The 23,043-nt window shown below is 48.0% G+C and overlaps 1 protein-coding gene across 1 annotated transcript; it reads right to left on the bottom strand.

The window, feature by feature from the left end:
- Positions 1-35: 35 nt before the first annotated feature.
- LOC125539432 lies at positions 36-3,465 on the bottom strand. Its single transcript, XM_048702885.1, has 4 exons — positions 2,293-3,465; positions 1,167-2,094; positions 723-973; positions 36-596 (listed from the first exon to the last, which is right to left on the bottom strand). The coding sequence occupies exons 1-2, from the start codon at positions 3,443-3,445 to the stop codon at positions 1,784-1,786; spliced, it is 1,464 nt and encodes a 487-aa protein (XP_048558842.1). The 5' UTR covers positions 3,446-3,465; the 3' UTR covers positions 36-596; positions 723-973; positions 1,167-1,783.
- Between the last annotated feature and the right edge of the window lie 19,578 nt (positions 3,466-23,043).

Below are 23,043 nucleotides of genomic sequence, written 5' to 3'. Positions count from 1 at the left end.
GAGATATCCCACTTCTCAGAAATGAGACTGGACCATGCAACAGTGATCTCCAACTCAATGCCTCCAGTGAGTTTACATGTTTGCTGGCTTATGTTGGAAAACTTGGGCTCGAAGGACTCATTTTTTTGTGCAACTTTATTACCGGAATCTGAGTAGGCTTCCAAGATAAACTACAGGCTTCCACGATAGTCTACAGAGACAACACTCCTTGATAGAACAAGGTAACCCTCAGAAGTAATCGGCACGGTTGTATAACGAGAATCTAGCAGCTCAATTTCCTGAGGGCTGGCGTCAGGTCCAATGACTGAGCAAGCAACTCGACCTCCGAATGCTGGCCATGACCCCTCCTCTTTGACACGGACGCCCAAAATAGTGGCCTGGATTGATTTCTTAATTCTCTCCAAACTTAACTCTACGGTGCAAAAGCAGTTCCTAAAGCAAATGGGTCTTTCTCTGCTGTGGTAAGTGTACACGCCATTGATCAGTGGCTTATCTTGAGACTTTGTTCTACCTCTTACTTTTAGTTGGATTTCAAAGACAACAGATTCCTTGCTGACAATTGCACGAGAGGGGCCAGTCAAGGTAAAAAAGGAATCCTGCAAGCATCAGCAATCACCTTATTAGCAACTGATAAACAAGAGGGCCCAGGCAGGCATGTCCACAATATCCCCAAAATCAAACGAAGAGCATATTGATAAGATTAAGATGGTACAGATAGATACCTCTTCATTGAGTATCTGGCACTCACTCCTGTTGCGGGCAAACAGAAGGTTGCGATTGTGACCCACATGGTCTCGGGCAGCGACCGTGCCGTACACTGGCAACGGCCATTCCAGACCACCTCGTATTTCTGCGAGTTTAACAGAGAAGATCTGCAGGCTAGGCAACACTCGACCATAGTGCAATACTCGACCATAGTGCAACGGGGTGCTCCCTGGTACCAAGTGTGTGTATTGCATGAAACTCACTGTCGCTGCATGCATCAGAACAAGATCAATGGAAGCAGGTGTTAGAAATCTTGTAACATGAACAGGTACTAGATAAGCAACAAAGTAATTCCCTCCACTTCCCTTATGCAAAGAAGTACGGCCAAAGGTAAAAAGGAGGAAGGAGACTAGTTAACCAAAGTTCAGTAAGATAAGCAAGATGCATGCAAGTTTACTCACTCATGTCTCGGAAGCAACCGAACCCATCATAACCCCATGACCCTTCCCAGGCATCAACATACATGTCAAAACGCTTCTGTTCGGCAGCCATCTCCTTGGCCTCAATTTTTAATTGTTCGTCTGATTTGCCTCTATACATCTTCTCAACATCGTAACCTGTGTTGGCGGCAACAGAATCTGCAGGTTCGAGTATTGACTTGTCTGATACGAACATGGAGGTACTCGATTCATCGCCAATTCACTGGTATCCAGACTCATCGCCGACTCTGTTTCCGCCTCTGGCCCCACCTCCGATGTCAATTTCGAGTCTATCTTCGGCACCTGCTGCTCCATTGATGCAACGTCCCAGTCCTGCTCCTCGTCACCAACACATCCTTGTACCGAAATATCCCGCTTCTCACAAACAAGACTAGACCAAGCAACAGTGATCTCCAACTCAATACCATTAAGTTCACAACTATCCTAACTTATGTTGCAAAGTTTGGGTTCGAAGGACAATTCTTTTTGTGCAATGATATCACCATCAATGACTGAGCAGGCCTCTAGGAGAAAATTCAGGCTCTTGTTAACATCTACAGAAATGACATTCCTTGACAGAAGAAGGTAACCCTCAGAAGTCACGGGCATGGCACTGCCACGAGAAACAAGCAGCTCAAGTTGCCCGGGTGTGTCGTCAATTTCACCATCAATGACTGAGCAAGCGACTCGACCTCACCATCAATGACTGAGCAGGCAAACAGAAGGTTGCGATCGTGATCCACGTGGTCTCTGACAGCAATCATACCGTACACTGGCAACGGCCATTCCAGACCACCTTGAATTTCTGCCAGTCTGATGGAGACGACCTGGAGGCTAGGCGCGGCTCGACAATTGTGCCTTGGGGCGCTCCCGGGTATCAAGTGTGTATATTGCATGCAACTGACCGTCGCTGCAGAAATCGATCAATGGAAGCAGGTGTTAAAATTTTCGTAACATGAACAAGTAGTTGATAAGCAGCAAAGTAAATCCCTTCACTTCCCTTCCCTTATAGAAAGACATAGGACCAAAGGTAAGAAAAGAGAGTAAGGAAACTAACTAAACAAAATTGAGTAAGATAAATAAGATGCATGCATTTATGTTTACTCACTCATGTAATGGAAGAGACTGAACCCTGCCGAACCCCATTTAGCATCCCAGTCATCCACAAACCGATCAAATTTCTGCTGTTGGGCATTCATCGTCGCGGCCTCACTGGCTAATTGTTCGGCTGATTTGCCTCTGTCCATCTTCTCAACAACATGATCGCCTCTGTTGATGGGAACATGATCTGCAGGTTTGGGTATTGACTTGTCTGATGCTGAGAGATTTGATTCAATCGTTGACACATTGGTATCTGGACCTGTCGCCGCCGCCTCTGCCTCTGGCTCTGATTTGGAGTCGATCCTCGGCACCTGGTCCTCCATGGATGAAATGTCGCAGTCCATGTGCTCCTCATCACCACCGCCGTCGACATCCAAGGCGGCAGTTTCCACCATCCGCTCCCTGCCATTAGCTGCATCACCATGCTCATCCAAGGCGTCAGTTTCCATCTTGTGCTCCCCGCCATTAGCAGCACCACCATCAGCCTCATGCCCATTCAAGGCTGCAGTTTCCGGCTTGAGCTCCCCGCCATTAGCAGCAGCACCATCAGCCTCATGCCCATTCAAGGCTGCAGTTTCCGGCTTGAGCTCCCCGCCATTAGCAGGATCACGCTCATCCAAGGCTGCAGTTTCTTCAGTCTTGTGCTCCACACCCTGAATATCCGTCAGGCTGCGTGCTTTGACAGCCCTCATCTGCTCGCTCAAGCGCCTGATTTCATCGGTGACGGCCAGTTGGCGCTGTGCGTTGCGCTCGATTCTATCCAACAAATCTCGACTCTGCTTAATCGAACTGCAGTCGGGGCTGGACAAATCTAACCTCTGATGCTCCTCCGTCGACTCCATCTGCTCTCTCTCCTGCAGCAGTTGTCTCTCCTCGTCCTTGAGTTCCTTCTCCTCTTTCCTGAGTTGTCTGAGCAGAGCTTGATCCTTTCTGGGATTCTTGGTGCCACGAGAATCGGGGTTCCCAGGGCCAGGGAGAACTTGGGGCTGCTCCCCCACGGACTTGCCGGAATCCCCTTCCGCCTCCATCTCACGAGGCGTCCTCGCCTCGCCTTCTCCCCGCCGCTCGCCTTTCCTTGTTGGGATCTGGCAGAAAGGGCTCGCCGCTCGCCGCCCGCCGCCTGCGCTCGCCTTCCCGTACTGAGATCTGGCTAAGAGCATCTCCAACAGGCGCCGAACACGCCACGTGCAAAAAAATTGGTTTGCCGCAGGCCCATCGCCTGGTTTGGCGCGGCGCGCAGCACTGGCTCCCGCAGCCGCGCTAAAATGCAGCGCGCGTGCCGCTCCAACAGCGCGTAAAAATGCAGCACGTGCGACTCCCACACAAACAACATATGCATTCCAAAACAAAAGCAAAAAGATCAAACACAAACAAAAATAAATCAAAATAAATAGTTCAATTTCATTATTACAACTCAAACAAACAGTTTATCGTTCAATACAACAAATAGTGCAATAAACACAACAAATAGTTCAACAATACAATATCAAACGCACAAATCATGATGCTCTTTGTCGTCCATTCCATGCCCACCACTCCTCAATGAGATCCTTCTGAAGGTCATTATGCGCCGCGGGACGTCGAATGGCATGATATGAGGCAACAAAACGAGCCACCCTTTCAGCCCTCCGTCGCACTCGCACCGGATGTCCCAAAAGCTCATACTGAGAGTAGTCTACATCTTGGCCACGCTCATTCTCGATGATCATGTTATGCATGATCACACAAGCGTGCATGATGTACCAAAGCATTTTCTGATCCCAAAATCTAGCCGGTCCTCTCACAATAGCAAATTGGGCTTGCAAAATCCCAAAAGCTCTCTCCACATCTTTTCTAGCCGCCGCCTGAGCATTGTAGAAATCAAGTTCTTTCTTACCTTCTGGCTTTTTCAACGGCTTGACAAAGATTTGCCACTTTGGATAGATGACATCCGCTAGATAATAGCCATAGTTGTATGTACGGCCATTTGCTACAAACTGCACCGGTGGCAACTCACCATTTGCAATCTTATTCATCAGTGGTGATCGGTTGACAATATTGATGTCATTCAAAGATCCAGGCATTCCAAAGAATGCATGCCAAATCCAAGTCTCTTGATCGGCCACCGCTTCAAGGATTATAGTGGAACTCTTTTTTTGGCCGTGGAATTGTCCATGCCATGCCTTTGGACAATTCTTCCAACTCCAATGCATGCAATCTATTGAGCCAAGCATGTCAGGAAAGCCGCGAGCTTTGTTCATCGCCAATAGCCTTGCGACGTCTTCAGCATTGGGAGATCTCAAATACTCCTCGCCAAACACTTGCACAATTCTGACTGCGAAGCGCTTGACACACATGATGGCTTGGCTCTCACCCATAGCCAAGTGATCATCAACTAGATCAGCCGGTATACCGTATGCCAACATATGCAAAGCGGCTGTCACCTTCTGAAAAGTGTTATGCCCGAGCTCTCCGGCGGCATTCCTCCTTTGCTGAAAAAAGCGGTCATGGCTCGCTAGTTTCTCTGCAATGCGCCTGAACAACTCGGTGCTCATCCTAAACCGGCGACGAAAATACGACTCGGGGTATGTGGGATTCTCCGCAAAATAATGCCTGATCAATCTGTTGTGGGCATCGTTCCTATCCCTCCAAATTTTCTGCCGACCCATAACCGAACCACCGTGCTTCGGTTTTTTATTGATATGCATAGCTAGGATCATTGCAAGATCCTCCTCTTCCATATCAAATTCTTCTTCGGAAGAATCATACGACGAACTCATCTACAATGTTCAATACTATGCTATAAAAAACTACAATCAACATGCACGAAATTCATGGCTTTTGAGCAATACATGCCTTCTAGGCGTTTTGTCGAACACCTTGCGGGCGCCGAGCGGCAGCGAGTGCGCGGGCGCTGTTCGTTGGAGGACCAGCGCGCGCGAGGGGCGGCGGGACTAGAGGGAGGCCGGAGAAGCCGCCGCGGGGCGGGGATAGGCCGGGGAAGTGCCGGAACGGTCGTCGGGTGGCGCGGTCGGCGGCGGCGGCGGCGCGGCTGGATGGGGGTGGGAGGTGTGAGCGAGCGCGCAAGAGTCCAGCGCGCGGGAGCGGGCGCAGCAAATAAGCGGCACGCGATTGAGTTTCGGCCCGCACGCTGTTTTCGCGCGCCCGCTGGAGCAACTATTCCGGCTGCGCGCGCGCTAAAACGGGGAATTTTGCGGCGCGACGCTAGTTTGGCGCGGCTGTTGGAGATGCTCTAAGAAAAGGGCTCGCCGCCGCCTAGCTTAGGGTTTCTATAAGAAAAAGAAAGAGGAATGGTTTTTTTGTTTATGAGAAGATCAAGAGCAACCGGTCGATCAGCACAATAGTCCACACAAAGTGCAATGAGCGGCCCTGGCAAGCCCGGCCTGGCCCTGGCCAAGTCCGGAGAAATACTACTTATGTCATAGGCCAACACATTATGGCCGGGCCTGCGTTTGAAGTATTCTAGTCCAAGTATGGCCCAGTTTGTGCCTTTCCTTCTTTTCCCAAACTAGGGTTTCTTGCGTCACCACCGTCGTCGTCTAAGAAATTTAGGTCCCCTCGCCTCTGGCTGCCATTTGGCACTGAGAGCTGGGGGGACCTCGGATCTTCAAGACCTCTATGTTCTTCATCATCATTCAGTGATCATCATAGTTTTTGTGAGAATAAATTTCCTCACGTTCTTTTGGCGGTGCATGAGGTAGATAGTTTTCTTTTCTCTCAGATCCGATTATTCTGATCTGATGAGTTTATGTTGCTGTGTCAAGCTTTTTTTGTTGATCTGATTCTTTGTGGAGGTGAAATCTTTTTTTTGCGGGTGAAATAATGTATTACTCAATCACAAGGTCCATACAATCAATCACTGCAAACTCCAATGCCTCTGAAGGCCCCGAACCTATCCAAGTCATGGTTCTGCCTTCTAGACGAGCAAACTTAGCTAGACTATCACTAACCTTATTTTGACTACAATTGATATGAGTAATACAAGAATCACGAAGAGACATAAGATAATGGATCTCCTTAGTGAGCGACGCGTAAACAGATTGTCCACCTCCTAAGCCTGTATCAGCTTCACTTCAACAATGGAATCCATCTCGATCATGATAGGTAGGACACTCCTCTGGATAGCAAATGACAAACCCTCCATGCAAGCACACAATTCAGCTTATAGGGCTTTGCGACATGAGAAAAGCTGCCTACACGAAGAAAAAATTATAGAACCCTTGTCATCTCTCAGCACCATGCCAGCGCCTGCCGATCCATCATCTGCATACGAGCCATCAGTGCACAACTGCACCCAGCCGACCTTGAGTGCAATCCACTTGGGATGAGCAACATCTGTTATCACATGTGACCGCCGGGGATGATTATCATATGTGATAAAAGATTTTCCCTTACTAGGATCGGAAGAGAGAACATTTCTAATGCCAATAAGAGAGTCAAGGTAGCTCACTAAGAATCGTTTCAAAGCTTCCATAGGCGGTACATGCTTATGATGGATGACCTCATTCCTGATGTACCACGCCCGCCAAAGCGTCATTAGCAACATGGAACAATCAATTTCCGGCAGTGTCTCTAACACATGCAGCAGCCATTCTGTACCAGAATTATGCATGGATGTAATACACGGCAAGGTCCACACATCCACCATTGTTTCCCATAAGATACGTGAGAAAGTGCACCGGCATAATGAGTGGAAATAGTCCTCAGTCTTTGTACCACACAAAGGACATAAATCGGTTGTTTCAAGGCCACGTACATGCTTGTTTCTCCATGTTGGCAAAGAATCTGTAGCGACCCTCCAGGCAAAATTTCGTACTGTTGGTGGAACCTTTGTAGACCAAATAAGCTACCAGCATGAGCGCGCACCATCTGGTCGGGAGCTAGACCCGGTTGTTGCGCTCCTGTGGGCTTCGTCGAAGCCGAATTGATATGCACTCTTTACTGAAAGTACTCTGTATTTACTAGGACCCCAAGCCAAGGTATCTTCCTCCAAGCATGGCGACGTCCTGATCTTCATGATCTCGGTCACATCCGCCGGCAAAAAATATTCATGCAGTAATGCTTGGTTCCAAGCCCCATGCTCATTTAGCAACTCCGAGACAAAACGAATTCTGCACCTTCCCTGCATGGTGATCAGTTTAAAGGAGAACGGTCTCGGGATCCAATTATCACGCCAAACCCGAATACTCCTACTGTTTCCCACTATCCAGATAAGTCCCTTCTTCAGAAGATCAAGACCATAGCTAATAGCCTGCCAAGACGAGGAAGCATTAATAGAAAACATAGTGTCCTCAAGCTTACCCTCGGGGTAGTATCTAGCCTTTAAGACTTGTGCACATAGACTGTCGGGTTTCGAGATTAATCTCCAAGCTTGCCTAGCTAACAAAGCTTGGTTAAAAATACGGAAATCACGGAAGCCAGCACCACCTTTATTTTTTGGTTGTAATAGATCATTCCAAGGTCGCCAATGCACTTTTCTTTTGCCCTTCTCAGACCCCCAATAACAACCTCTCACCATCCTTGTAAGTTCATCACAAACTGCAAAAGGTAGCTTAAACACCCCCATGATACACTACTAGAAAAAGGCCTGCTAGTGGCACACCTGTTTTTCCTACTAATGGCGCACCACAGGTGCGCCACTAGCATCACACGTGCGCCATTAGTATGTCCCACGGTGCGCCATTAGTATGCCTCCCAAGGGCCATATTTACCCATGTGCTCTGGCTTACTAATGGCGCACTAGTTGTTGATGCGCCACTAGTGTGCTCTGGCTTCTAATGGCGCACTAGTTGGTGGTGCGCCACTAGTATGAATATTAGGGATTTTTTTCTTTTCTGATATTTGCACATGTTACAAAATATATTACTGGACAGAATATAGACAGCACCACACATCAACAGCAGATTCATCGAATACAATAAAAGATTAGTCTCCGAATACAATTCATCATATTAGTCTCCGAATTCAAAAGACGGAACAAAGATAGAACATTACAAGTTTCGAGACCGCGAGTAGCGAGTTTGTCTTCACATTACAAGTCGATATCGATCATCTAAACTACCATCACATAGAAGAGAGCTACGGTCATCGCGATGAAACTGGTCTTCATCCGGTTCCTCCTCCGCTCCCTCCTCTCTCCCGCTAGATAGCGCGCGTATCTAGATTCCGCCTCCGCCCTAGTGGTGTACCCTTTGTAACTGTTACCGCTGAAACGGTGAACCTGTCTCCGACACTCCTCCCAGTCATCGTAGACTCCGGGAACCTTACCCTTGTACACGACATAGGACGGCATCTCTATGCACTAGCCAAACAAAACGTTAGTAGCAATTCACAGACAATACATAAGCAATATATAAGTATGCAACAAAAGGATTGGAAGAGAAAAGTAAGACATTAATAGCATGATTCATGGTCCTACTAATAAATAGCATCGATTACATCTAAGTTGAACGACTGTCCAAACCAAAGAGACATACAAGTTCATTAAAGTTTAATTACAACATGAGCTAATCGATATTTCAGAACTACACATAGCATCACTACTTTCGACTCGACTCAGGGACCGGAGCGTGGATGAAGCCGCCATCTCTCGTGATGGTCATGAAATCGCGGGCGTTGTCAGCCTGCATTTGTAGCGTTGTGTCTATGTCACTGTTGGATGGTTGATATCTGAGGTAGAACTGCCCCGAGGTACGAAGGACATCTTGATGGATGATTTCCGCAAACTCCGACTGGATGCGAAAGAATTCTTGTCTGATGTCCGCTTCCTGGATTGCCGACAAGCTTGCGGCCCAATCTTTGAGATTATTTGGTAGCAGAAGGTGATTATGGTCCCGTACGATCGCCCGCATGTGATGGAGGGCGTAGTAGGCATCCTTATGACCGCCAGGCGGCTGCTTCACGCAGGGGAACATCGTAGTGTGGGCGAACATGTGCTTGCCGTACCTACGAACTGGCCTGGTGAAGGTGCCTCCAGATCTGGCGTAGCCGGGGAGAACATCATCAAGAACTTTCTTGATATTTGTGTAGTCTTTCTTCGACTGACGGTCCAAGTCGAAATACGTGGCCATGGAATATTTCGGGCTTAAGAGGATGAGTGTGCAATGTGTGTCACTGCACAAAACACAGAATGTTAGAAAAAAAGAACGATCGAAATCTAAGAAATCATATGTTACGGGGCGGTAAGGGGATGACTTACTCGGGAAAGTAAGGCACGAGGAAGTTATCCTTATCTGGGTTTGCCAGAATGACGCCTTCGAGGTAAGAACTCATGACTTGCCGGTCCCTAGCGCTGCCCAAGATCTTGGCACGCATGTAGAAGGGGTCGACTATCACAATGTCTGGGGTCTTGTCTCTAATGATCTGCATCTCCATAGTCAGCGAAAATAGCCAAACGAAGGTGTAGTGCAGCAGATGAAGGTTAAACATAGCGAAGATGTCATCAAACCGCAGGACGATCGTACCCCCGATGGCGTTATCCACAAAGCCCTTGCCCTCTGGCACCTTGGCCATGAAAAGCGGGTATGCCACATCATTCTCGGAGAGACGCCGCTTCTCCAAAGAAAGAACACTGTCATGCAGACTCCGCATAGCACCGGTTGCAGCATTGAGCAGATTAGTCGGTAGCATCGGCCTACCCGCCACATGCACCCTCCTCGAGATATCCTTAGGTGAAGGTGGACCGTCCTGAGCATGGATCGTACTTGGTGCCGGCTGGCTGGCACCCTTGTTACTCTTTCTTTTCCGTCCCTTCTTCTTCTGCTGTAATGGGATCGAGTTCTGCTCACAGACCTCCTTCTTGAGTGTGTTGGGGCTGATAATATTTGGCACCTTGGCTATCTGAGGCTCGGTGAAGGCGGCAGCTGGAGGCGTCTCCTGAGAACTGAACGCCAGACGACGCCTGTTGCAATTTGGTTTCTCCACGGTACCAGCATGATCGCGGTCGTTTTTTTCAGGGTTGGGTTCTTGAGAAGGAGGCCCGAAGAATTCGTCACCGTACCCATGTTCGGCAAAGTACTTATCAACGTTGGTAAATGTACCTTCGTTGTTGTCGTCATCGTCCGGATCCTGTGCCATATGGATGTTCGTATCCTGTGCCATAGGGATGTCCGGCATGTCCGGTAGCGTTGTGGCGGTCTTGCCATGGCTTGGCGCCGGTACGACTGGCGATATTGTCTGTGGGGTGGTGTCCCCCGCCCCCAAACGAATCTGGCTCTTTGGCCAAAGCAGGGGCCAGCTTACGCAGGCGCTGAGGGTCATCACATCATCTTCGTCGGCCCCAACGGGTCGAATCGGAGGTAACAACTCCTCATAGCCTGGCAGCACCCGAACCAGTTCAACCCTATACAGGGTGGGTGGCATCGGATTACCGTGGAACACGGGGTTGCCCGGTTGAACGATTCTGCCCTTGGCGACATTGATCAACTCGCCGCCCACGAAGTGCAGGAGAGTGCATGGAACGTCGGCGGCGCCCTGCAAAAACATGTAGGGCGTCAGGGATGCCCAGTCAAAGGCAAGGAGATGAAGTCATCGGCCGAGCAGCTTAATTAGTTACCGTGATGGCGTCGAGCTCGGCTAATGTCGAGGCACCGCCAACGGCGGGCATGCAACTGACGGAGGGGCCGCTTGCTGCCGAGGTGCCGGCCGGCATACACCCGGGTGCATTAAGCTCCAATGCCCGTGCCGGCGTCGGAGACACCAATACCACCTCCGCCGGAGACACCAATGGCGCCGCCTGCGCGTTGTGCGAGTTGCTGGCCGTGAAGCCGGGAACCGGGGGCGGGCCCTGTTGGCCGCCCGCAATCCACGTTGTCAGCCCCTGAATCAAGGTAGGCACAATGGCGGTGAGCGTCGATCCCAGTTGTTGTTGCACTTGCTCTTGGACAATCTCCGGAATCCGCGCCACTTGTGCCTTGAGTTCTTGAACCTCACGCGACTAGCTTTCCGAGCTGGTCTTTCTCTCCTTTCGCCCACCAGTGTTATAGTATGACGACCATTTTGTGGACAAGCCTTTGTCGGCCACACGACCAGCTGACGACGGCTTACTGAGCTTATCCTTGTTTTTCATAACGCTCAACGCCCTATTTAGAGTGCTGTCCCAAGGGGTGCTCTGAGACGACCCCGCGCTACTGCTTTCAGTCTCCTGTGGAAGGAATGTGAACCATTTACAAATTTGGCTTCATTAATTAGAATGCAACCATATGGAGCTAATTACGCGGGGGTGTATTCCTTACCAGAACACGCTCAAGCGCCCTGGTCTTCAGATCTGTGGTAAGCTCCTTTGTTACTGGGTCCTCCTTGTACCGGGCCCTGACATAGTTCCTGGTCTGCTTGTCACGGTATTTCTCGAAGCAGGGCGGTAGGCCTTGCTCGGCACGCTCCGCGTCCTCCTTGTCCCATATAGGCTCCGCCACTCTGTAACTGTCGGGACCAAGTTTATGTTCCCCTAAGTTCAACTCCCGCATTTCTTTCCCCCACTGACTTGATTCAAAGGTTGCGCTACTCTCGCACTTGATATTGAACTCCTTGTAGTCATCTTCGTTGATCGAAGGATTTTTCGCCTTGATCTTCTCATAACTATCACATTTGTCAATCATTCTCTTCACCGCGCTTCTCCAAGTAGACAGGGCCGTGCTCATCTTCGTGAGGGCGACACTGTTCACTTTATTCCCTGAGAGGCGTGTGTTTGCAAAGTCAGCAGGGAACTTGTATCGTTCGTGCAGCTTCGTGAAGAGGAGGCTGCGCAAATTCCCTCGGTCCTTATGCCTTAGGTTCTTGGTGTTGATCGAGACGGTGCTCCGGAGAATGCACCCGAGCTGAACCGAGTACCCCTTGACTAATTCTTTGGGCGCCGTTGGATTCCCGTCGGAGTTCACTTCAGTAAATTCCTCCTTGACGGTGCCGAGCACGTTCGGGCGCCAGTCCTTCCGTTGCCTCTTTGGTTGGCTGCCATCTGTGCATGCGCTGCCATCATCAGTGGTGGCATCCTCGGCGGCACCATCAGTGGTGTCATCCCCGACGCCACTAGGGGTTGTGTAGTCAGGATCGGTGTCTTCTGCGGCGTCCTCATAGCGGTGACGTTCTTCCTCCATCATCTGGGACAACTCCCAGAATTGCTTGCCCGAACCGCCGGCCTCATCATTGTGGGCCATGTTTCGCTCTAAATAGGAAAAAGTTTGGTCAAAAAGTTGGTTATTGTCAAGGAACAAGATCATGGTCTCATCATTTAGGGTTTGTCGACACCGAGGCATCCTAAAAGCTAAGCTTTTATCATTTAGGGTCTGTCAATGCCGAGGCACTCTAAAAGCCTAAGCTTTCATCATTTAGGTTTTTATCGACACCGAGGCACCCTAAAAGCCAAGGTTTTATAATTTATGGTTTTTCGACACCGAGGCATCCTAAAAGCTAAGCTAGGAAGGAGAATTCTAAGTTGGGCCTAATCACTTGGCTCTATTGCCACCTATGGTTTAATGCAGCAAGAATAAAGGGGCAGTTGATCCTACTTAATTAAGTACTAAGATACCCCGGCCCATGCATTAGTCACAAGTACCCCATATGTCCTATTTTTAGCAAAGTCATGCTAAAATTCACGGAAAATTTCAGCATGACCTTTGCTGAAAATAGGACATATGGAGTACCCGAATTTGCCGGAACGGAAGTTAATCGACATTCCAGCAAACTCAAGGGCCTCTCGGGGTACCTGCAAAATCATCACGACACGATGGTCGGAGACATGACCTTTGCCTAACTGTTCTGAACTCCTGCCAAAACTGAACACAACATATACCAAGGAAAATCAACACTTGTTTGTGTCCATATCAACTACCTCAATAACCTGTCAATACTGAATATTATAATTTTATAATTTAAAGCATGCTAAATATATATAAAACTCCATTGCAAATGTGCCATGTCAATCAAAACCCCAATGGATGAGAACTACCATTCAATACAACAACTCTTAGAAGTGAAGAACAGGTTCTCCAAAATGAGTAGAAAGGGAGCATGCTGACATCTATACAAGCCAATAATGATTTACTACTCAATGGAACAGGGTAAGATAAACACCAGTCAATAAATTTACTACATCAAAAGGAGTAAAACTCAACAATGCAGCACTATCTCTGAACCTAACCTTTGTTTAGCACACAAATTGTTTTCTGTAAAAGATGATCATCATCTTTACAGAATAAAGCAACACCCTGCACTAGCCTAAAAACAAGTGAAGTTTCACCCATATAAGAACAGGTGCAAACAAAATAATGACACTCAATTTACATAGCAAAAAAAGTGAACATCAAGTACTAGGGCACATTGACACTCCTGGTTTTCTACAAACACCAAGTACTAGGGCACACCAAAGTTCTGAAATTTGTGTGCCTAACTGAATTAAGTGAATTTTCAGTAATCGAATAAACTGAATTTTCAAAAATGACAAATATTAATAGGTTGACTACTGCAAATCCAATTTGCAAGCTTGACTACATAAAATTTGAGCAACTTGTTGAGCTAATTTTGAGCAGAACTCCTTGAGGAACTAGCAGCAGGGAGTGGCTACAACTACAAACAGTGGCTAGAACTGCAGATTTACACATTAAAGGACACAAACTCAAGCAAGCTTCCTGAATTATTGTTGCTAAAACTAATTTGACCTAAATTCGAGAGGGATTTGAACCTAATTTGACCTAAATTTGAGAGGGATTTGACCTAAACCTAGCAAAAGAGAGAAGAAGAGGGCATGGCCAGGAGGAAGGAGAGGAGGAAGAGAGGATAAGAGAGGCAGAGGGAGGAGGGCAATGAAGATTACCTGACCATGATGAGGTGGTGGCCGGAGCGGAGACGACGGAGGGCGGAGACGGCGAGCTTGGGGGAGGCGGGGATAGACGGCGAGCTTGGGGGAGGTGGGCCTCCTCTCCTGATGGACGTGGATGGCCCTCCTGTGGATGAGGGGGCAGGTGTGGGGCGGCTCCGAGGCTCCAAGTCTCCGGCGGGGCGGCGCAGTGGGTCTGGGCTCTGAGGCTCCAAGTCTCCGGCGGGGCGGCGCAGTGGGTCTCGGTCGAGGCGGTGCAGTGGGTCTGGGCGCCGCGGGTTTCTAGGGTTTGGAGGGCTGGGAAGGCGAGGGAAGGGGTGGGTGGGAGCGGCGGAGCCCGGGAGCGAGGTCGCCGGTGGGTGGAAGGGGATCAGCGGCGGTGGCGAGAGGCGAGGGGCGAGATGGGTCGGCGCAGTATGGGTGGGGTGGGGGGGATTGGGGGAAGAAAGGGGGTTGGCGAGGGGGAGGCTTAGGAATGGCGCACCCTCTAGCGGTGCGCCATTAGAATTTTTTTGGATAGCAATGGCGCACCCCCTAGAGGTGCGCCATTAGTAATCTTTTTTTGGATAGCAATGGCGCACCACCTAAAGGTGCGCCATTAGTAATATTTTTTTGGATAGTAATGGCGTACCCCCTATCGGTGCTCCATTATTACCCATGGCTCATTTTTCGCAGTGACGTTTGCGCTCGCGGTCTTGGATTTGGCTTCGGGTATAACCATGGTGGTGAAATACCGATCTTCTTTTAGGACGCTCTTGGCCCATCTGACACGGAACATCGGGACCTTCTCTCCAGCGTAGCTCAGCTCATAGATCTCCTCGATCCTTCCGTAGTATCTGTCCTTGTTGTTACCGATGTAGGATTCCATCATTACCCCAGAGTTCTGATAACCATCGCTCTTCATGTCCTTGTCCTCGGTGTAGAATGTGTAGCCGTTGATATCCTACGCCTCATAGGTCATCAGGTTGTGCTCGGCGCCCTGTGACAAGGCGAATATGAGTTTTTCTTCCGCGGAAGAATCCTCATGTAAAGGGTACGAAAGAAGCTCTTGAACCAACATGTGAAACATGAGTTGTGCTCTTTGATTATATATCCGTCCGTCCTCTGTTGGCCTCGGTCATTGTACGTCTTCTCAATAAAGGTTTTGTGCTCTACCACCCAAGGATCGACCATGTCTATGTGTTGTAGCGCGACTAGGTTTGCTCTTTCAAAGTCGGCGAGTCGACCCTCGAAGTCGACATGCATTTCGCGGCGACCCTCGCAGTGACCCCATCCAGCGAGCCTGCCGAGGTGCTTGTTGACGGGCAAACCAACGGGGTTCTCGATGCCTAGATAATTCGTGCAGTAGGAGATGCACTCTTCGGTCAGAAAGCCCCTGGCTATGCTTCCCTCTGGACGTGACATGTTGTGAACGTATCCTTTGATGACAACATTCATCCTTTCGAACGGCATCATGCTGTGCAGGAACGTCGGCCCGAGTTGGATGATATCCTCCACGATATGGACTAGCAGATGCACCATAACGTCGAAGAATGCGTGCGGGAATTACATCTCAAGCTCGCATAGTATCACCACGATCTCTTCATGTAGCCTTCTGAGTTGCCTCACGCCAACCGACTTCTGAGAGATGACGTCGAAAAAGTTGCATAGGCCAAATAGAGTTTCACGGACGTGCGCGTCCATGATCCCACGGATTGCAACTGGAAGTATCTGCATCATCAGCACGTGACAGTCGTGAGACTTCATCCCGCTGAACTTCTGCTTCGCTGGGTCTAGGTATCTGCTTATCTTCCCCGCGTAACCGTAAGGAATTTTTACTCCTACGAGGCAGGTGAAAAACTGCTCGATCTCCTCCTGACTTAGAGTGAAGCACGCGGGAGGGTAGTCATTTCCGGTCTTCTTGGCCTTTTTTTCTTTGCGACGACTTTCCGTGTCCTGCTTCGCCTCATCATCATCATCATCATCATCATCATTAGTGTGAAGCTCCTCCCTGATGCCCATTGATTTCAAGTCTGCCCTTGCTTTCGGCCCATCTTTGGTCCTCTCTGGCATGTTGAGCAGGGTACCAAGCAGACTCTCGCACACGTTCTTCGTGATATACATGACATCAAGGCTGTGAGGCACACGGTGGATCTTCCAGTACGGCAAGTCCTAGAAAACATACCTCGTTTTCCATACCTTCAGCAGCGGCTCTGGCGCCTTTCACTTCTTTCCCGGCTCTGGTGCCTTTTGCTTCTTTCCCAGCATTGGGCAATCTTTCCAATTTTTCAATAGCTCGTCTATTTCCTCGCCGCTCCTCGTACGCGGGCGTCTTCGGGGTTCGGTTTCACCAGCGAACAGATCCTTGCGTTTTCTCCATGGGTCATCGTCACGAAGCCACCTTCGATGTCCCATGAACACGGTTTTCAAAGACCCGGGATCTCTATCTAGCTGGCGATACATTGTGTCATCCATGCACCTGACGCATCCAGAAAATCCGTGGACCACCTGCCCCGCGAGATATCCATAACCGAGATAGTCATGCACCATCGTGAGCAGTGCGGCTGTCATAGGGAAATATTATTTCTCCGCGGCGTCCCACATATACGCTGGCGTTTTCCACAGCGTGTCTAGCTCCTCTTTCAGCAGCCCCAGATACAGATTGATGTCGTTCCCTGGTTGTTTCCGCCCTTCAATTAGCATACTCATGTGAATGTACTTCCTCTTCATGCACAACCAGGGGGAAGGTTGTACATCCACACAAACACAGGCCATGTGCTATGTGTGCTTCTCTGGCTACCAAACAGATTGACTCCATCGGTGCTCGCGCCCAGCATGATGTTCCTTGGATCGTCCCCAAATTCCGGGTGTTCGAAGTTCAACGCTTGCCACTGGCTCGCATCCTTAGGGTGACTCAGCATCTTGTCTTTTTTATTTATCTCCGGATCATTTCCGTCATCTTCTCGCTTCTTCTCCTCCCTATCCGCGTGCCAATGCAGGAGCTTTGCTAGCTTAGGGTCCGCGAAATACCGCTGCAGACGAGGAGTGATCGGAATGTACCACACCACTTTTCGAGCAGCTTTCTTCCTCTTCTTGTATCGAGTGACGCCGCACACTGGACATATGGTAGACTCCGCGTGCTCGTCCCGATAAATGATGCAATTGTTCATGTACACATGGTATTTCACGTGCGGTAAATCCAGAGGACACACGATTTTCTTCTCCTCCTCGAAACTGATCGGGCACTTGTTTCCCTTGGGAAGACGTTCGTGCCAGAATGACATGTTCTCGTCGAAGCATGCGTCGGTCATTTTGTGTTTTACCTTCATCTCCAGAGCCATGAGCGTTACTTTCAGGCAGGTATCCTCGGGCCTGCATCCTTCATACAATGGAGTAACCGCGTCTATCTCCAGTTGATCCAGCTTGGCTTTCTCTCGGGCGGCAGCTCTTGCGTTATCCGTCTGCTTGAGAAGAAGCTCTTGAATATGAGGGTCCTGCACCTAGTCCATCGATGGTCCATCGTCGTCTGCTCCGGCATCTTCATCTTCCTCATCATCATGTCCGACATCTTCTACATGATGACTGTGTACAACATCACCGTCATGATCATGTCCTGGAGATTCTTCGTCTTCTCGCCCGCCCTCGCCGCGGTGGTTGTCTTGCTGCCCTTCCTCATTTCTTGCCCGGCCCCCATGGATGACTTCATAGTCATCTTCATCACCTTGCCACCGATAGCCATCCATGAAACCACGCAAGAGCAGGTGGTCCCGCACCTGCCCGGAATCCGGGTCCGCAATAAGGCTCTTCAGCTTGCATCTTCGACACGGACATCTTATCTCTGTCTCATTCTTTGGAAGCATCTCGGCTTTCGCGGAGCTCAAAAACCTATTCACGATGCCTTCGGTCATCATGCGGACCCTGGTTGCCTGTGGGGTAGAGCAAAACAATATTTTAGAACCAAGAAAAAATTTGGCATGACTTTTCCTAAAAATAGGACCAAAAAGAATGCATAGTGCCAAAATTCTCGCCGAAACGGAAATGAATCAACATTACGGCAAAATATTGCCAACTATCGCATTTCAAATACGGGTACCTGCAAACACAAACATATATGCAACACCACAAACATATGCAACACCACAAACATGCATAGATCTAGCTAGGCCATAAAAAGTGCATGTGCACGTTGTTGGTGTTGAGTTTCATAGTAATTTCAAAAAATTTCCTACGCACACGCAAGATCATGTGATGCATAGCAACGAGAGGGGAGAGTGTGATCTACATACCTAGTAGATCGACAACGGAAGCATTTGGTTGATGTAGTCATACGTCTTCACGATCCGACCGATCAAGCACCGAAACTACGGCACCTCCGAGTTCTAGCACACGTTCAGCTCGATGACGATCCCCGAACTCCGATCCAGCAAAGTGTCGGGGAAGAGTTCCGTCAGCATGACGGCGTGGTGACAATCTTGACGTGCTACTGCTGCAGGGCTTTGCCTAAGCACCGCTACAATATTATCGAGGACTATGGTGGCTGGGGGCGCCGCACACGGCTAAGGAATAGATCACGTGGATCAACTTGTGTATCTCTGGGGTGCCCTGCCTCCGTATATAAAGGACTAAGGGGGGAGGCTGCCGGCCAAGGAGGGTGCGCCAGGAGAGTCCTACTCCCTCTGGGAGTAGGATTCCCCCCAATCCTAGTTGGAATAGGATTCGCGGAGGGGGAAAAGAGAGAGGGGGGGCGGCCACCTCTCCTTGTCCTAATAGGACTAGGGGAGGGGGGAGGCGCGCAGCCCATCTTGGGCTGCCCCTTCTCTTTTCCACTAAAGCCCACTAAGGCCCATATAGCTCCCGGGGGGTTCCGGTAACCTCCCGGTACTTCGGTAAAATCCCGATTTCACCCGGAACACTTCCGATATCCAAACATAGGCTTCCAATATATCAATCTTTATGTCTCGACCATTTCGAGACTCCTTGTCATGTCCGTGATCACATCCGGGACTCCGAACAACCTTCGATACATCAAAATTCATAAACTCATAATATAACTGTCATCGTAACCTTAAGCGTGCGGACCCTATGGGTTCGAGAACAATGTAGACATGACCGAGACACGTCTCCGGTCAATAACCAATAGCGGGACCTGGATGCCCATATTGGCTCCTACATATTCTACGAAGATCTTTATCGGTCAGACCGCATAACAACATACGTCGTTCCCTTTGTCATCGGTATGTTACTTGCTCGAGATTCGATCGTCGGTATTCCAAATACCTAGTTCAATCTCGTTACCGGCAAGTCTCTTTACTCGTTCTGTAATACATCATCCCGCAACTAACTTATTAGTTGCAATGCTTGCAAGGCTTAAGTGATGTGTATTACCGAGAGGGCCCAGAGATACCTCGCCTACAAACGGAGTGACAAATCCTAATCTCGAAATACGCCAACCCAACATGTACCTTTGGAGACACCTGTAGTACTCCTTTATAATCACCCAGTTACGTTGTGACGTTTGGTAGCACCCAAAGTGTTCCTCCGGCAAACGGGAGTTGCATAATCTCATAGTTATAGGAACATGTATAAGTCATGAAGAAAGCAATAGCAACATACTAAACGATCGGGTGCTAAGCTAATGGAATGGGTCATGTCAATCAGATCATTCACTTAATGATGTGATCCCGTTAATCAAATAACAACTCATTGTTCATGGTTAGGAAACATAACCATCTTTGATTAACGAGCTAGTCAAGTAGAGGCATACTAGTGACATTTTGTTTGTCTATGTATTCACACATGTATTATGTTTCCGGTTAATACAATTCTAGCATGAATAATAAACATTTATCATGATATAAGGAAATAAATAATAACTTTATTATTGCCTCTAGGGCATATTTCCTTCAGTCTCCCACTTGCACTAGAGTCAATAATCTAGATTACACAGTAATGATTCTCACACCCATGGAGCCTTGGTGCTGATCATGTTTTGCTCGTGGAAGAGGCTTAGTCAACGGGTCTGCAACATTCAGATCCATATGTATCTTGCAAATCTCTATGTCTCCCACCTGGACTAGATCCTGGATGGAATTGAAGCGTCTCTTGATGTGCTTGGTTCTCTTGTGAAATCTGGATTCCTTTGCCAAGGCAATTGCACCAGTATTGTCACAAAAGATTTTCATTGGACCCGATGCACTAGGTATGACACCTAGATCGGATATGAACTCCTTCATCCAGACTCCTTCATTTGCTGCTTCCGAAGCAGCTATGTACTCCGCTTCACATGTAGATCCTGCTACAACGCTTTGTTTAGAACTACACTATAGCCCCACCGTTTAATGTAAACACGTATCCGGTTTACGATTTAGAATCGTTCGGATCTGTGTCAAAGCTTGCATCAACGCAACCTTTTACGATGAGCTCTTTGTCACCTCCATATACGAGAAACATATCCTTAGTCCTTTTCAGGTATTTCAGGATGTTCTTGACCGCTGTCCAGTGATCCACTCCTGGATTACTTTGGTACCTCCCTGCTAGACTTATAGCAAGGCACACATCAGGTCTGGTACACAGCATTGCATACATGATAGATCCTATGGCTGATGCATAGGGAACATCTTTCATATTCTCTCTATCTTCTGCAGTGGTCGGGCATTGAGTCTTACTCAACTTCACACCTTGTAACACAGGCAAGAACCCTTTCTTTGCTTGATCCATTTTGAACTTCTTCAAAATTTTGTCAAGGTATGTGGTTTGTGAAAGTCCAATTAAGCGTTTTGATCTATCTCTATAGATCTTAATGCCTAATATGTAAGCAGCTTCACCGAGGTCTTTCATTGAAAAACTCTTATTCAAGTATCCCTTTATGCTATCCAGAAATTCTACATCATTTCCAATTAGTAATATGTCATCCACATATAATATCAGAAATGCTACAGAGCTCCCACTCACTTTCTTGTAAATACAGGCTTCTCCAAAAGTCTGTATAAAACCAAATGCTTTGATCACACTATCAAAATGTTTATTCCAACTCCGAGAGGCTTGCACCAGTCCATAAATGGATCGCTGGAGCTTGCACACTTTGTTAGCTCCCTTTGGATCGACAAAACCTTCTGGTTGCATCATATACAACTCTTCTTCCAGAAATCCATTCAGGAATGCAGTTTTTACATCCATCTGCCAAATTTCATAATCATAAAATGCGGCAATCGCTAACATGATTCGGACAGACTTAAGCATCGCTACGGGTGAGAAGGTCTCATCGTAGTCAATCCCTTGAACTTGCCGAAAACCTTTTGTGACAAGTCGAGCTTTATAGACAGTAATATTACCGTCAACGTCGGTCTTCTTCTTGAAGATCCATTTATTCTCAATTGCTTGCCGATCATCGGGCAAGTCAACCAAAGTCCATACTTTGTTTTCATACATGGATCCCATCTCAGATTTCATGGCTTCAAGCCACTCTGCGGAATCTGGGCTCACCATTGCTTCTTCATAGTTCGTAGGTTCATCATGATCTAGCATCATGACTTCCAGAACGGGATAACCGTACCACTCTGGCGCGGATCTTACTCTGGTTGATCTACGAGGTTCAGTAGTATCTTGTTCTGAAGTTTCATGATCATTATCATTAACTTCCTCACTAACTGGTGTAGGTGTCACAGAAACAGTTTTCTGTGATGTACTACTTTCCAATAAGGGAGCAGGTACAGTTACCTCGTCAAGTTCTACTTTCCTCCCACTCACTTCTTTCGAGAGAAACTCCTTCTCTAGAAAGTTTCCGAATTTAGCAACAAAAGTCTTGCCTTCGGATCTGTGATAGAAGGTGTATCCAATAGTCTCCTTTGGATATCCTATGAAGACACATTTCTCCGATTTGGGTTCGAGCTTATCAGGTTGAAGCTTTTTCACATAAGCATCGCAGCCCCGAACTTTCAGAAACGACAACTTTGGTTTCTTGCCAAACCACAGTTCATAAGGCGTCGTTTCAACGGATTTTGATGGTGCCCTATTTAATGTGAATGCGGCCGTCTCTAGAGCGTATCCCCAAAACGATAGCGGTAAATCAGTAAGAGACATCATAGATCGCACCATATCCAATAAAGTACGATTACGACGTTCGGATACACCATTACACTGTGGTGTTCCGGGTGGCGTGAGTTGCGAAACTATTCCACAATTTTTCAAATGTACACCAAACTCGTAACTCAAATATTCTCCTCCACGATCAGATCGTAGAAACTTTATTTTCTTGTTACGATGATTTTCAACTTCACTCTAAAATTCCTTGAACTTTTCAAACGTTTCAGACTTATGTTTCATTAAGTAGATATACCCATATCTGCTTAAATCATCTGTGAAGGTGAGAAAATAACGATATCCACCACGAGCCTCAATATTCATCGGACCACATACATCTATATGTATGATTTCCAACAAATCTGTTGCTCTCTCCATAGTACTGGAGAACGGTATTTTAGTCATCTTGCCTATGAGGCACGGTTCGCAAGTACCAATTGATTCATAATCAAGTGGTTCCAAAAGTCCATCAGTATGGAGTTTCTTCATGCGCTTTACACCGATATGACCTAAACGGCAGTGCCACAAATAAGTTGCACTATCATTATCAACTCTACATCTTTTGGTTTCAACATTATGAATATGTGTATTACTACTATCGAGATTTAACAAGAATAGACCACTCTTCAAGGGTGCATGACCATAAAAGATATTACTCATATAAATAGAACAACCATTATTCTCTGATTTAAATGAATAACCATCTCGCATCAAACAAGATCCAGATGTAATGTTCATGCTCAACGCTGGCACCAAATAACAATTATTCAGGTCTAATATTAATCCCCAAGGTAGATGTAGAGGTAGCGTGCCGACTGCGATCACATCGACTTTGGAACCGTTTCCCACGCGCATCGTCACCTCGTCCTTAGCCAATCTTCGCTTAATCCG

This window comes from Triticum urartu, chromosome 2 (genome assembly GCF_003073215.2).
Source record: "Triticum urartu cultivar G1812 chromosome 2, Tu2.1, whole genome shotgun sequence".
NCBI classification, from domain to species: domain Eukaryota; kingdom Viridiplantae; phylum Streptophyta; class Magnoliopsida; order Poales; family Poaceae; genus Triticum; species Triticum urartu.
The sequence above is the reverse complement of the archived record's forward strand: the minus strand, read 5'-3'. Positions and strand labels throughout refer to the sequence as shown.

Bases quoted from the DNA above. Each gene is read 5' to 3' on its own strand.
- LOC125539432 (XM_048702885.1), bottom strand. From the start codon at position 3,445: ATGCTCTTAGCCAGATCTCAGTACGGGAAGGCGAGCGCAGGCGGCGGG. The intron at 2,095-2,292 runs GTGAGTAAACAT...CGATTTCTGCAG, and splicing joins CAGTCTCTTCCATTACATGA to CGACGGTCAGTTGCATGCAA.